Genomic DNA, 13688 nt, shown 5'->3' on the forward strand with positions numbered 1-13688 from the left:
CAGTTTTATCTTCTTCGTTGCTGCTTACAAAAAAGCAGAAAACTATTAACCATTCATATTATGATTACTTTGACCTACATTCCAATTCAAGTATAGCTTAAATATCATTTATGAAGATGTAGCTATACAAATAAGGATGAGTTGTAGGAAACTGCATGGGTTAAAGTCAGCTTCTTCACAATGAAACCCACACATAAGTATTTTTTAGAGGAAAAAATGTACAAAAGGAATTTAATTCTAAAGCTGAATACAAGTTTAGGTTAAACAAAAGAAAAACTCACTCTATCTGCAATAACAGCCTTCCGTTTGTGTTCATCCCCAGATAAGCCTGTTTCAAAAACAAAAGTCTTTTAATTTTCAAAGCCAGGGTACAAACAATTTTGTTGTTATCTCCTATGAAGTTTTAAGTATAATAACAAATGTTTAATGTTTTATAATTTGTACAAACTATCCAGGTATAATTGAATTACAATGGTGAAAGTGAATTTATATGCTATTTCTTATGTTCAAGAAGAACATAAGCCTTCTAACCATATTGAGCTCAGAAGATGGACTTTTTAATATTATGATAAATCATCAAAGCCAGTATAACATTCATTTACATTATGCACACTAAATTCAGAAGCAGTAGCATACCACTTAATCTTCCTAGTTTTTACAACTTTCACATAAGATAGCAACCACTTCAATCTCCTCTAGCTATTCACAGCAGATACTGTAACTTACTTTATGCCCTTTCAAAAGTGATATGTAAAAGCCTTGTCAGTCCAAAGTCATTATAAGCAACCTTATAATGACAACCACGGCATGGGGAAGATTGTGACTTCATATGTCAGACAAGTAAATGGCACAGTGCATGAAGTAACAAATGACAGGAAGAAAACTAGATATATGCTTGTAAAACTAAGACAGCCTGATCCTGTGGAGTGGAGCTAATGAAATTATGTAGGGAAGTGAAAGTGCAGGTTTCTGTACCTTCTCTCTAAATGACCAAACCATCTCAATGTACTTCTTCCATACTTTCTTTTGTATTCAGTCCACATTAATTCAGCACCCATTTATTCTTCAAGCTATCTCTCCTACTACACACACTTGTTTTACTGCACATAGTTCTACCACATACTGTCCATTTGTGTATCTTCACATTTCTCCATGAACTTTCCCTACTAGTAAACATTTTACCATAGTACACAAATTCATCTATTTGCTCACCATTTATGAATAATTTGCTATTGCTCACTCCATTTTCCCTGTCAAACACAACTACTTTTCGCTTTGATTCATTAATTTTCAGATCCATACGCCTTGTTGCCACACACAACCTATTTAACATTTGCTCCAAATCATCTGGGTTCCCATCCAAGAATACTGCATCATATGCATACAAACATTAATGTTCCCAACCAACACACCTCTACTATAATATTTACTGACAAATAAATCAAACAACCAAGGGAACATCAACTGCTAGATTTACTCCTTGCCCAGTATTGAGCCATTTGCTAAGTATATCACTTATTGTCAAACACGCTTTACTTCTACCATATATTACTCAACACATTCAGCAACCAAGTGGAATTCCACACTTGAGCAAAACATTCCATAATTCAAGCCTAGTCACTTAATCATATGCTTTCTCTAAATCAACAAAATGTACCGTATAACCAACATTCTTTCCCACATTCATACATGCTGAAGAGCAAAAAATATAATCTCTCATATCCTTTTGATTGGAATTCTGCCAAATACCTAACGCCCAGTAAATGATGATAATGAGCGAACCAAGGATAATTTTGAGAGAAAAATCTCTGACATGCAAATATTGATATAAAGGAGTGAGAAGTGTGTGTGTGTGTGTGTGTTTGCAAGAAATGAACCTTTGTCAAAAAAAGTGAAAATGGTGGTAATAGCATGGTTCTGCCCACTTTGCTATATAGAAGGAACAGCTAGGTGTGTCAGGAGAAACAGAAAAGTAAGTTGAATACAGCAGGAATGAGTTCCTAAGAAGTATGTGCAGTAAAATAAGAAGAAATGAGGTCAAGTGTGAGTGGGTGAGGAATGAATGTGGATTAAATACAAAGTATGAAAAAAGTATATTAGGTGGTTTGGTTATATGTGGAGAATGTATAAGAGTTGTCTGCCTGTGCAGCAGGGTGGCTTCATTCTGGATCCCGTCAATTAAAGAATGTCATCTGGCGGGATCCAGGAAGTCTGCTTACTTGTCACAACTCCTGCCCTCTGGAATGATTTCCTCCCACGGATTCACTTATGTCATTTAGGGAATTGTTGAAAACCTGGTTATTTTCCCAGGCCTTAGGGACAGGGTGATTATTGAGCCCCCTTTTTGTTTTGTTTTTCTACCTTGCTCTTCTGGTCTGTTTTCTTCTTTTTTCTTTTAATACAGTATGTTGGTTTTTAATTGTAAGCCACCCAGAGTAATTTGAGAGTAGGGTGGCCTATTCAATCAATCAATCAATCAATCAACCGCCCAGAGTTGCTCTATAGTGAGACAGGCCGTGACAAATTTGAAATATAAATAAGATAAAATAAAAATAAAAATAAAATAAAGAACTGAACTTTAACATATGAAGAAGCACAGATGGATTCAGAGGAAGGGGAAAAACAGGTAAGTTATGGTTGGATGGAGTTGATGAGACCCTCAAAAAGCAAGAGATAAGACATTTAAAGAACAAAAGAGAATGAATCACTGCATGGAAATTGTAAAAGCAAAGATGATTTGCAAAGACAGGAAAACACTGGGTGGCATAGTGAATGCTGTAGATATAAACTAGATTTAGATACATTTCCCTATTTTTTATCTTACGTCCTTAATTGCTTAACTGTTTTTTTCTTCCTTTTTCACATTTTGCATAAAATTGCTTACCCTGAAAGGAAATATGTATCTAAGGGTTAAATAGTTTTGAAGCACAATTTTTGCTCCATATACCTTACAAAGTAACATAGCATGGCTGATCTTCTGCACCCAGTAGAAGATGAGTATTTTTAAAAATCTTTATGTTACTTCTTAATAACACATTTGAAATGTGTCATAATACTGTTTTTGTATATAAATTTAGGTAATCCTTGGTTAACTACCGGAATTGGGACCGGAATTTCTGTTGCAAAGCAATGTGGTCATAAAGCACGACATCGTGTGACCACATCACTTAGTGATGGCAATCTCGGAGTCTCTGTTGCCATCGTTAACTGAATCCCACCAGTCGTTAGGCGAGGACCCACCCCAATCCAAGCTATTCCCAGCTTGGTCCCTCCCAGCCCTGAGCCTCAGTAAGGTAAGAGACTGGCTCCTCTGCCTCCTCTTGAACTCCCCCCACCTGCCTATCTCCTCCCACAACTTTGCCCTCTTGGCCGCCCACCTACCTGCTGCCACCAGCTGCCCTCGACACCCAGCCCTGCCCACTGCCACCAATCCTGCACACCACTATTGTACCAGCTGGGGCCTTCTTTCATGCCACCTTCTTTTGTGCTAGTGCAGCTGAGGCAATCTCGTGCCCCGCCCAGGGCCTCCATTCGCACCCAGCCCAGGGCTTTTGTTTGTGCCCTTTGAGGGTTCATCCTAAAAGGCAGAAGCTACCCACCACTTTCATATTTTCATTGCTAATTCTAAGGCTGGTTATTCTACCTGTTGGCATTCTTGTTTGTGACAAGGCCCATTAAAAAAAATTCCATTTGGCTACTTTTTGGTGAAGACGTCACTAGACATTTTAAGGTTGCTCTTTCAGATACCTAAGGGAGACTCTGCATATTTAATACATTGCCCTTTCTAGTTGTCTTTTAATTTTCCCTTCAGTTATTTATTTATTTATTTATATTTATATAGCTGCCCATCTCACATAAGGTGACTCTGGGTGGCGTTATCAATAAAAATGGCTATTTTGTTTTGTTTCAAATGCAAGCCATTCAAAATTTCAAGTGCAACTGAAATTAGGAATCAACAGCGCAATGCTTTCAGCAAAGACTTCAGAGATACTTATGGTACAAGGATATAAAGGAGGATAAAAACTTAAAAGGACATATTATTAGACAAAGTTTAATAAAAGTACAGGTAGTTCTCGAGTTATGATGGCAATTAGGACCAGAATTTCTGTCACTAAGGAAAAAAAAAGTGATCACTGCAGTCCCTGTTGCCATCATTAAGTGAGGATCGTGGGTCATTAAGTGAGCACCTCCTTGCAACTTCCTGCCAGGTTCCAACAACCAAAGTTAGTGGGGAAGCCAGCAGGAAGTTGCAAGTCCCAGATGGCTCACAAGCAGGCCAGCAGGCAGGTAAGTGGCTGCTGCTGGGTGGGAGGGGGAGTGAGGGGGGTGCGGGTGGCCTGGGAGGTGCGGCACAAGTGCAGCAGGGCTTGGGGTGGCTGCTGCCAGGTGGGGGAAGGTGTGCAAGAGGCCAGGGTGCATGAATGGCAGGGGAGGATGAGTGAGTGGGTGGGGAGACGCAGTGTGAGCACAGTGAGGCTTGGGGGGTGCATGCGGGTGGGAGAGACTTACTCAAGCAACTTGCGACCTTCCCTGCTAGCTTCCCCATTGACTTTGCTTGTGGGAAGCCACAAGGAAGGTTGCAAATTGTGATCATGTGACTGTGGGATGCTGCAACTGTTCTAAGCGCAAGCCAGTTGCCAAGCACCCAGATTGCAATCACATGACTGCAGGAGTGCTGGGACAGCAGGAACATCGAGGACCAGTTGTAATCACCACTTGTTCATCACTATCATAACTTTGAGTGGTCGCTGAATGAATGGTTGTTAATTGAAGACTACCTGTATGGAATTCTACAAAGGGAATAATAAGCCCAACAATTTCACCCCTAGCTCCTCCCTCAAATGCTTTTCATGTTGGAAATAATTACAGCAAGAAAAATGTAATTACATATGCAGATATGGTTCACTCAGATTCTATGAATAGATTAAAACACAACAAGAACTACTTAGTGAAGGCTGGAATATACCATAGCTAATGTATTTACAAATAGCCAGAAGGATAAAATGAGATCTCAAGAAGGAAGGAGGGACATTAAGGAAAAAACAAAACAGAATTTGAAGCACTCATACAAAACCTACTCCATCTATTGTGGCGCCTACATAGACTTTTACTTAGATATGACACAGACAGAACAAACACAAAACCGTATGATAAAATGGGTGCAAAACAGTAAAGAAACAGTCACATCAACCAGTGGGAAGAATTATTAACTAAATCTATATAAAATTTATACCAAGTTATAAACTAAAGGAAAACTGGTACACAATGTTTTACAGATGGTATACAACTCCATCAATAATATCTAAGAAAGACAAATCATACGGTAATAAATGTTGGAAATGTCATGAAACACAAGGAATGTTTTACCATGTGTGGTGGACCTGTAAAAAACTCAGAAGTACTGGAAAGACGTACAAAGAGCAATGCAGGAAATCTTGGAATTTAAATTTGAAATGAAACCACAACTTTTCCTACAAGGTATAACCTCAGAAAAAATCAAAAAGAAACATCATAATTTAATGAGATATATGCTTACAGCAGCGAGAATAAATTTTGCTCAACACTGGAAGGAAGACACAATTCCAGCAATATCTAACTGGGAATTTAAACTCAGCAATGGCAAAACTAACAGTATATATACACAATAGAAGTTTAACCAAATTTAAGCAAGAATGGTTCCTATACATACAACACATCATGCAGCAAGGCAAATATAATAACTTCCCGTCTGGTTTCTAAGGGGGCCTAAATGTCTACAAATATTGCAAATTATAAGATGTATAAAAAGGGGGGAGTCAGAAACTCAATAGTTCTTTTTTATATTCCTTTTTCCTTTTCCGCCTACTTTTTTGGTATTTTAATTCTTGTTAAATTTGCTCTGTTTATCTATTTTTTCCTTTCATTAACATGTAAATTCACACACACACACACGCATGGGCACACTAAGTAACAATACAATGGAGATTTTAATATGAATTAATGAATTTAAGATCAAAATCAAAAATACTTTGATGAGAATCATAGTGCTTTTTTCAACGTTATACTCAACTCTGGATGAAAAAGCCAAATAATTTTATGCTTGTAAAACTGACACCCTAAATTGTAATTAATATTGATAGAATATTTTTTTCCTCTTCTCAATATTCTAAGCTATTTAAATGATAGAATGTTAATAATTGTTAGTCATATTATATAAATGTTGCTGTATTGAAACAATACAATGTATCCAGTTTTATAACAACATAATAAAAAGGAAACAATGACGACAACAACAACAAAGTGCTCACCAGGCTCTAAAGAGGCATTCTGGTTCCTCCATAATAAAAGACGTATGTGTACAATGGTAAAGGATACATGTAGCTCAGGGTTAAATGTTGGGTTCTTGGTGCTCTCTGAGCTTGACTGGCTTTTTGCAGAAGAAATGAAACATGAGATAATGAAATGTCTGCAAGGAAACAACCCTGGTCAGAGAGCACCAAGAACCCTACAGATGTTTCATAATAAAAGACCTCGTGAGATTTTTAGGAGTTCATAGGAAATATTTGTATCATCCAAACCATCGTAAGAGCGCAAACGATGGCACCCAGGAGCAGAAAAGATGGCTGTTGCTTGATGCAAACAGGCTTACCCACAACGGCTTTGGCTTTCCCTTCATGAAAGGACCATGACAAAGCCAATGCTTCATTAAGACATTCTTGTTTCAGAAGGTGATCGATCCTCTAAGGTAAAAAGCACAAAATAACCACTGTTAAAAATGTCAGAAATATAAATAGTATTCAGGGAGAACATGTATAATATAAACAGAACACAAAGTTGTAATAATTCTATTTTTGTCTTAAGCATTCTAAAAGCTTGTTCTGAGGAAAGTAGTATTTTGTTTAAAATTCAAACTAAAGTCAACTAGTAACTCTCTTTTAAAAACAGTTACCAATCTGGGCAGATTTAGATGATAAAATCAAAACCTTTGTTTTGCCATTTGCTGTTGTGATTCAAATTAATTAGTTTTAACAATCACTATTTGATCATGTCACTCATCTAAGGATGCATTATTCTAAAAAATTCCTATTTTGTCTTCCCAGCCAGACTGAAATTTAAGCAATGTTGAAGAACCATTTTAATATATAACCTAAAATCCAGATGTGCAGTACACCAATACTAATTAAAATAATTATGCATGTCTTATTTTTCAATCTGAAATAAAATTTACAAGACTAATTCCAAATGGAATTAACTTGACAAGTTATCACTGACAGATAATGGCTGCTGGAGAATTCTGGGAGTTGAAGTCCACATATCTTAAAGTTGCCAAGTTTGAGAAATACTGGTTTAAGGTGTTGTATTAGTAAAAATGATACACTGAAGTCAGGATACTGATATCTTCTTCAACAATCTGTATATTTAATCTGAAAATGTTTATCACAGACAGCTCTATTCATCAAGCCATGAAAAAAAAAGTAACTTGTTCCTTCTCCCCTCGCTTACCTCCCTCCAGGTCCTCAGTGTCAAAACATGAACAGACTGAAAGCAGAGGAAAGGAAAATGGGTGAGTAACAGATATTTATTTAAGAGTCTATTAGTAATAATTATGGCATCTTAAGTAGTACAAAGATGGTGAATCAACTTTTCACACATATGCTAAATTAGCTTTCTCCTATTTTGGCAGGGGAATTACTGGAGTTCAAATCAACATATCTCAAAGGTGTCCAGGTCAAAGAAGACGATGCTGAACTATTTTTCAGTTGCTGACAATGACAATCCCCCAAAGTCTCATAATCATATGATCTTCTTTCTCTTTCCTTCTCTAGAGCGACTGTGATAAAAAGTTCAAAAGCCTTCATTACTAATTTTGCTTAATTCAAGCTTGCTATGTTACCTGAACTGAACAAATCTATGTAGAGATGTTCACATCATGTTATAAAAATGTATTTGAATTAAATCACCTGATTAAAGGGCAGGTGATTTACTCAGGTAACAGGCCTAATAAATAATAAGAGCAATAATAAAGGAGAATTAATCTGGACAGACTTACCTTTGTACCCAAATAAAAAATCTGACCACCACAGTTGCTGATTGACTGGTAGCAAGCCTTTTCACCCACCAGTGCCTGAGAAACACAGAGTATTTTTATTTAATGCAGAAGTACATGGCTTATTTATTTTATGCAGAAGTAGATCCAGTCATTTAAAATACAAATGAAGCAAGAGAAGGCTAATATTTCAGTTCATCCTCAGTGTCTTTGAATTTGCCGCTTACATAGTACATAAAACAAAGAGCATTTAACTACTTGACATTAATTTACACTCCACACTAGAAAATTGCTAATATACTACAACTATTTCCTTAAACATGGCATGGGGCTGGGTTACTTGAGGAACTACCTCTCCCCAGTTATATCTACTCATCTCATCAGTTCTGGCAGAAGAGGCATGCCGTGGATTCTGTCTATTATGAAGTGTCATCTGGCGGGGCCCAGGAAGAGACCCTTTTCTGTTGTGGCACCTACCCTTTGGAACATCATTCCTCCAGAGCAGTGTTTCTCAATCTTGGCCACTTTAAGATGGGTGGACTTCAACTCTCAGAATTCCCCAGCCAGCTGTGCTCATGTATTGGCCCATATGGTTCTACAGCTTGGCTGCTATGATGCCTGATAAGACTTTCCATGTTGTGGGGAGGCAGGTTATTTGCTGGTAGTTAGACGGTGCTGTTCCTTTGCGGGGGTCTTTCATGATCAGCACTGTCCTTCCCTGTGTTAGCCCGTCTGGGTGGGAGCCTGCTGTTAGCAGCTGGTTCATTCGTGCTGCTAGGCATTCATGCACTGCTGTTAGTTTCTTTAGACAGTAGGTGTGGATCACATCCGGGCCAGGTGCTGTCCAGCTCTTCATGTTCTTGACCTGCTGTTGGATGTCACACAGAGCTGTGATGGCACCTGGTTTCTGTTCTGGGAGATTGCTGTGGTCTGCTCTCAAGTCCTGCAGCCACTTTGCACTGGTGTTATGTGTCTTCTCTTTTTCCCATATGTTCTTCTAGTACTGTTCAGATTTTGTTGTCGGTGGCTCTGCTGCAACTGTGTTGTTGCGCTGCAGTTGGGAGTGCATCTTAGATAGTTCTTTGGAGAACAGGACATTTATCTTCTTGACTTCTGCTTCTCTAGTGTATCTCCTTAGCCTGGTAGCCAGTGCTGTGAGCCTTTGTTTAACAGTCTCTAGGGTTTCAGATGGAGTCAGGCCCTTATATTTTTTTCAGTAGCCAAGTCTTATCCTTAATTTCCATACTCTTCTATAGTTGTACCAGCTGACTAACTTCTCTCTGAGTTGTCTTGATCTTAGCCTCCAACCTCATTTTCCAGGGGGGATATGTACTGCTGCTCTTCTTGATCATGTAGCCAATCATCTCCAGGATTACAGCGTCTGAAGCATATACCAGTTAATTGGTTTGAGTTACGGTGGTAGTGGGATTGTCATAAGGGCTCTATTGGCATCTTCTAGCATACTATCTGATGGTACTTTTCCACTGAGCCTTGGTAACTTGGTTGACTGTAGCTAGTTTATCCATGATCTTATGCCTCATATCAGCTGCTGTGCTCTGTAATGGAGGTGTGGCACTGACATTCCAGCTTTATGGTGAGGGGCTTTCAAAAGTTATGTTTGTCATCATGGGTACATTTGATGTGACATCCCACATGATGGCTATGTATCAATGATACATTGTAAAGTATATACATGTAGTTATAGTGTGAAATTATACTAAAACCATTTCCTATACAATACCTTGAGAAAGGAATGCCCCTTATTATTACAACCAGTAATAGAGTGGCATATCACCTTACAATGTAGCAGGACCCAGGTTACACTGCACTATATAGCAGATAGAGCAGCTATGATATATAGAATGAAAAAAAGAAAAGAAAACTATACCTGTTTGTATTGTAAAATTTCAAGACACCCCAAACTTTAGAAAAGAATACTACAAAAGCAAAACAGAATTGGGCCATACCAGTGCTTGGCTAACATTGCCTCCTGTTGCCAATGATTTGAAGTGGCTGCTGTTATATACTAACTGAACTTCTGATATCTCTACAGTCTCAAGTTCCTCCTGTGTGTGACGGTCTATCACATGTAACTTTTCCACACTGTCTAGAAGCGCAATTGTATGGGAGTTTATCCACTAGAAGAAAGCAAAAACAAGAAATAGCAATTTGCATTAAAACAGTGATGTCACTGTATATTAAATAAGAATTCCAAACCATAATATTCAAGTAGTGCAGCTAGCAGCATTATACAATTAAGTCTGAAGGTTGTATAGTAATGTCATAACAACCAAGGGATTCAGAAAACTGTATCAAGAGAAGTACAGAAGTAAGACCTCCCGTCCAATATTGTATGGAATTCTAGGCACCACAGTTTAAAGGGTATTCAGACAAACTGGAAGGGATGCAAAGAGTGACAATAAAGATGATCATGGAACTGGAAATTAATTCCTATGAGAGAAACTGAGGAAGCTGCACTCAGTTTCCATCATAAATATATATAAATATTGATTTATGACTTGAACATCAGCCATTTCCTTGATCTTAACATATTTAATTCTTGAAAACTCAAAGGTTTACACTCAAAAGTTCACTAGCCTAGTAAAGGTATTGCACTAATACAAGTTCTGAACATTCTTACAGCTGACATGGCTACATTGCTTATTATGTGTATTTTTGCATAGTCAGATAATTTCATCCTAGATTTTCTACAAATATTTTAATTTGATTACTTTTCTATTACTATAATGAACATGAAAAATTATGATGTTGCTGCCAGGTAGAGTTTGGAAACACAGGAAAAATGGTTTAAGTGGCAGAAATAAATCTCAACATTGGATTTATTATTAAATAATTATTAAGAGAGTAAATAAAGCTCCTCAATCTGATTTTTACAGAGATCTCAAGTCCCATACAGATTTCCTTTCAAGCTAGAAAATACTAGTATTTTCTACTTAAATATAAAATATGAATACTTACTGTAAAATTGATTAAATCATAATGCAGATGTAGCTGCTTCTGCTTTGTAACATGTATTGCTCCAGATTCATCTCTTTTTACCTGATGGAGAAGTTTATCCTATTATTCTCATATCTACCTTGCAAATAAAGATTCTTTGCTTTTAATTTTATAAATTACTAGCCTTTGCAAGCAACACCTAGTAGAAGAAGTTACAACATAACTGAAAAATAACTATATTTAGTACACTTACATAATGGAAAGAGAAGATAAATGCAAAATATAAATTGTAGTGCAAACTTTGAATTATCTAGAAAACAATTATTCTAGGCATTATTGGCACAAATATCACAACAGTCCAATCTTATGGTTTGCAATAGTCTTTGTTAATAATAGGAGTATTCTAATTTTCAACCAACACTTATTTCAAAATACAGCCATTCCCACCTCAAGATCCAAGTGCAATAAATTAATTTCCATTCATTCTAATGGAAGATATTTAGAAAAGCAAATTTCAAAGTTGATGGATAGCCTGAGCCTTACCAGAAGGAAATGGACAACATCTCCTCGACAGAAAGCAAGCACTGGATTCACAGATGTTTGGACAGCAACAAAATACCAGGCAAGCAGTGGAACACTAGATGGTTCCATCTTAAAAAAAAAAGGGGGGGGGGGAGATTCCATTGTTACCACCATACAAGAAAAAAAATGCTGCATGTGTAAAAATGCAAGACCTTCATGTCTCCTTTGAGTTCAGCTGAGCCCTTGGCAGCTTCATGGACTGTGGTTTGCCACTGCCACCTTTTGACATTTTCTAGACAGGCCTAGTATTCTTTGGTGATATTCAGTCCAAATTTTCAAGAGCAGCCAAAATCAACTAGGTGCTGCCACCAAGTTAGAACCCAAACATGTAAATTTATGTTGAAATATTTTAAGTTTTAGGAAGATTTTCTGATTTAAGTAATTGTGTAGCTTTGGTCTATACAAAGCTAAATAATTATTTAAATAGAATAGGAGTAAGCATATAATACCTTAGTTTTTAACTTTTAAAAAGCTATCCTTAGTTTAGAGTTTACTATATTAGTAGCTCAACTACATCAGAAGATGTTCTTGTCCCATTGATTTCAATAAACCTAGGTATGCCTAACAGCACAGAATCAGAATATTCACAAGAGTCTCAGGACAGGAGAAACAGAAAATGATCTTCATATAAATCCAGCAATATAGATCAGCTTAGAGTACAATATAAATAAAATATACAGTAGAAAAAGGATCTTACAGCAGAGGGATCAGTACAATTTAATATAGAATGGCTTTTCAGAATTTTCAGAAACATGTAATGCTCCATTCATTTCCCAAGCTTGCAAGTTCTGTTCTCCATACTATGCCAGTTCTACAACAATACTGTACTTTATAAAGTTTATAAAGTTCTAGCAAGCCTACAGAAAGCTGTTAAATTTTCAAGCTACTTTTTCCTGAAACAACCCTCATGAAATATAATGATTGCACTTTGATGCTGATATTCCCTTTTCAGTGGCCCATTTCACTTTTAGTATTTTTTAAAAAACATGATAAAGGTCTTACTTGATCTTTTAATTAATTGCTATTTTAAAATCATTTTGATTACTGCATATTCCACCATTGCTGAATATTATACTTAATATTAGTGGAAGCTTTCACACTTTAAATGTTTATTTGTAATGAACTGTTTACAATTTTTTGGAGAATAGGTGCAGTATAAATATTTAAAATAAATAGCCCTAAGAACAAAAGGGAAAAATTAACAAAATTACTCACACGACCATATGGGAATGTCATCCACACTTTCAAAGATGGCTTCAATCCAATCACAAGAATCTGAAGTTAATAATAGCAATAATAATATAATAATCATCCTTAAGTTCTGTATTTTACCATCTTTTTCAAATATTACTATTAAAACTGGGTGTTTATGGAAGGTAGGTTACCTTTGTTAAAGAAGCCATTGCTAGCAGAGAGTATTGGGTGATAGGATGGTCTCTCAGCTCAGCCTTTGCATGTAGAGGCTCAATGCAGCAAACCTCCCCCTTCGAACCACTGAACAAACAGCGAGATTCACATGTTCTCACACCCATGACTCTCCTGAAAACAGAGAACTTGACAAATTTAGATACACATCATGCAGCAAGTTATTTAAATGTAACATTTTTAAAAAATGTGTAAGCTATATGATTTAAATGGGATGGATATCATCCCAGGAATGATAGAAAAATTGCATTTGTGAGTCCTGCACTTAATATAATGACAATTTTCCCTTCTGGAGTTACTCTTTATATGGTCCTGAGAGCACTTTATATCCTGCTATGAATACTGAAGCAGTAGAGAACTATTGAGAAAAATAAAGCTAGTAAAGAAACATTATTTTGCCACATAGTAAACATAAACTGTAATCAAAACTAAATTTGATTAGAACAATAAAACAAAGCAATTAGCATGGATCAGATTAGAAATCCAAACAGAATTGGCCTTCCTCATTACTTCATTAATTGTCAAATATCATTTTAAAACTTACAAGATAACATAACAAACAATTAGTGTTTCTATCTAGCACAATATAGTATACTTTTAATTAGTATTCAGTGAACCTCTGTACTAAATATAATAATGGAATAAGTTAAAAGGGGCTTTTAGCCCAATTAGCTCCACCCCTCAGTGCAGGAATCCA

General features: G+C 36.6%; 1 protein-coding gene across 2 annotated transcripts in view; it reads right to left on the reverse strand.

Annotated features, from left to right (window-relative positions):
* The window catches only part of VPS8 (VPS8 subunit of CORVET complex), a 102466-nt gene that overhangs the window by 70882 nt on the left and 17896 nt on the right, over window positions 1–13688 (reverse strand). For both annotated transcript variants that reach the window (XM_025166438.2, XM_088132022.1), the window contains exons 11-19: window positions 12952–13105; window positions 12782–12841; window positions 11528–11635; window positions 11006–11086; window positions 9994–10164; window positions 8030–8104; window positions 7483–7518; window positions 6629–6719; window positions 282–328 (exon numbers count right to left, since the gene is read on the reverse strand). In XM_025166438.2, coding sequence (XP_025022206.1) covers window positions 282–328; window positions 6629–6719; window positions 7483–7518; window positions 8030–8104; window positions 9994–10164; window positions 11006–11086; window positions 11528–11635; window positions 12782–12841; window positions 12952–13105 — 823 coding nt within the window. The remainder of the gene's footprint in view (window positions 1–281; window positions 329–6628; window positions 6720–7482; window positions 7519–8029; window positions 8105–9993; window positions 10165–11005; window positions 11087–11527; window positions 11636–12781; window positions 12842–12951; window positions 13106–13688) is intronic.

This window comes from Python bivittatus, unplaced genomic scaffold (assembly GCF_059951505.1).
Source record: "Python bivittatus isolate LINGU-HERP-01145 unplaced genomic scaffold, Pbiv_v1 ctg000980_np1212, whole genome shotgun sequence".
NCBI lineage: Eukaryota > Metazoa > Chordata > Lepidosauria > Squamata > Pythonidae > Python > Python bivittatus.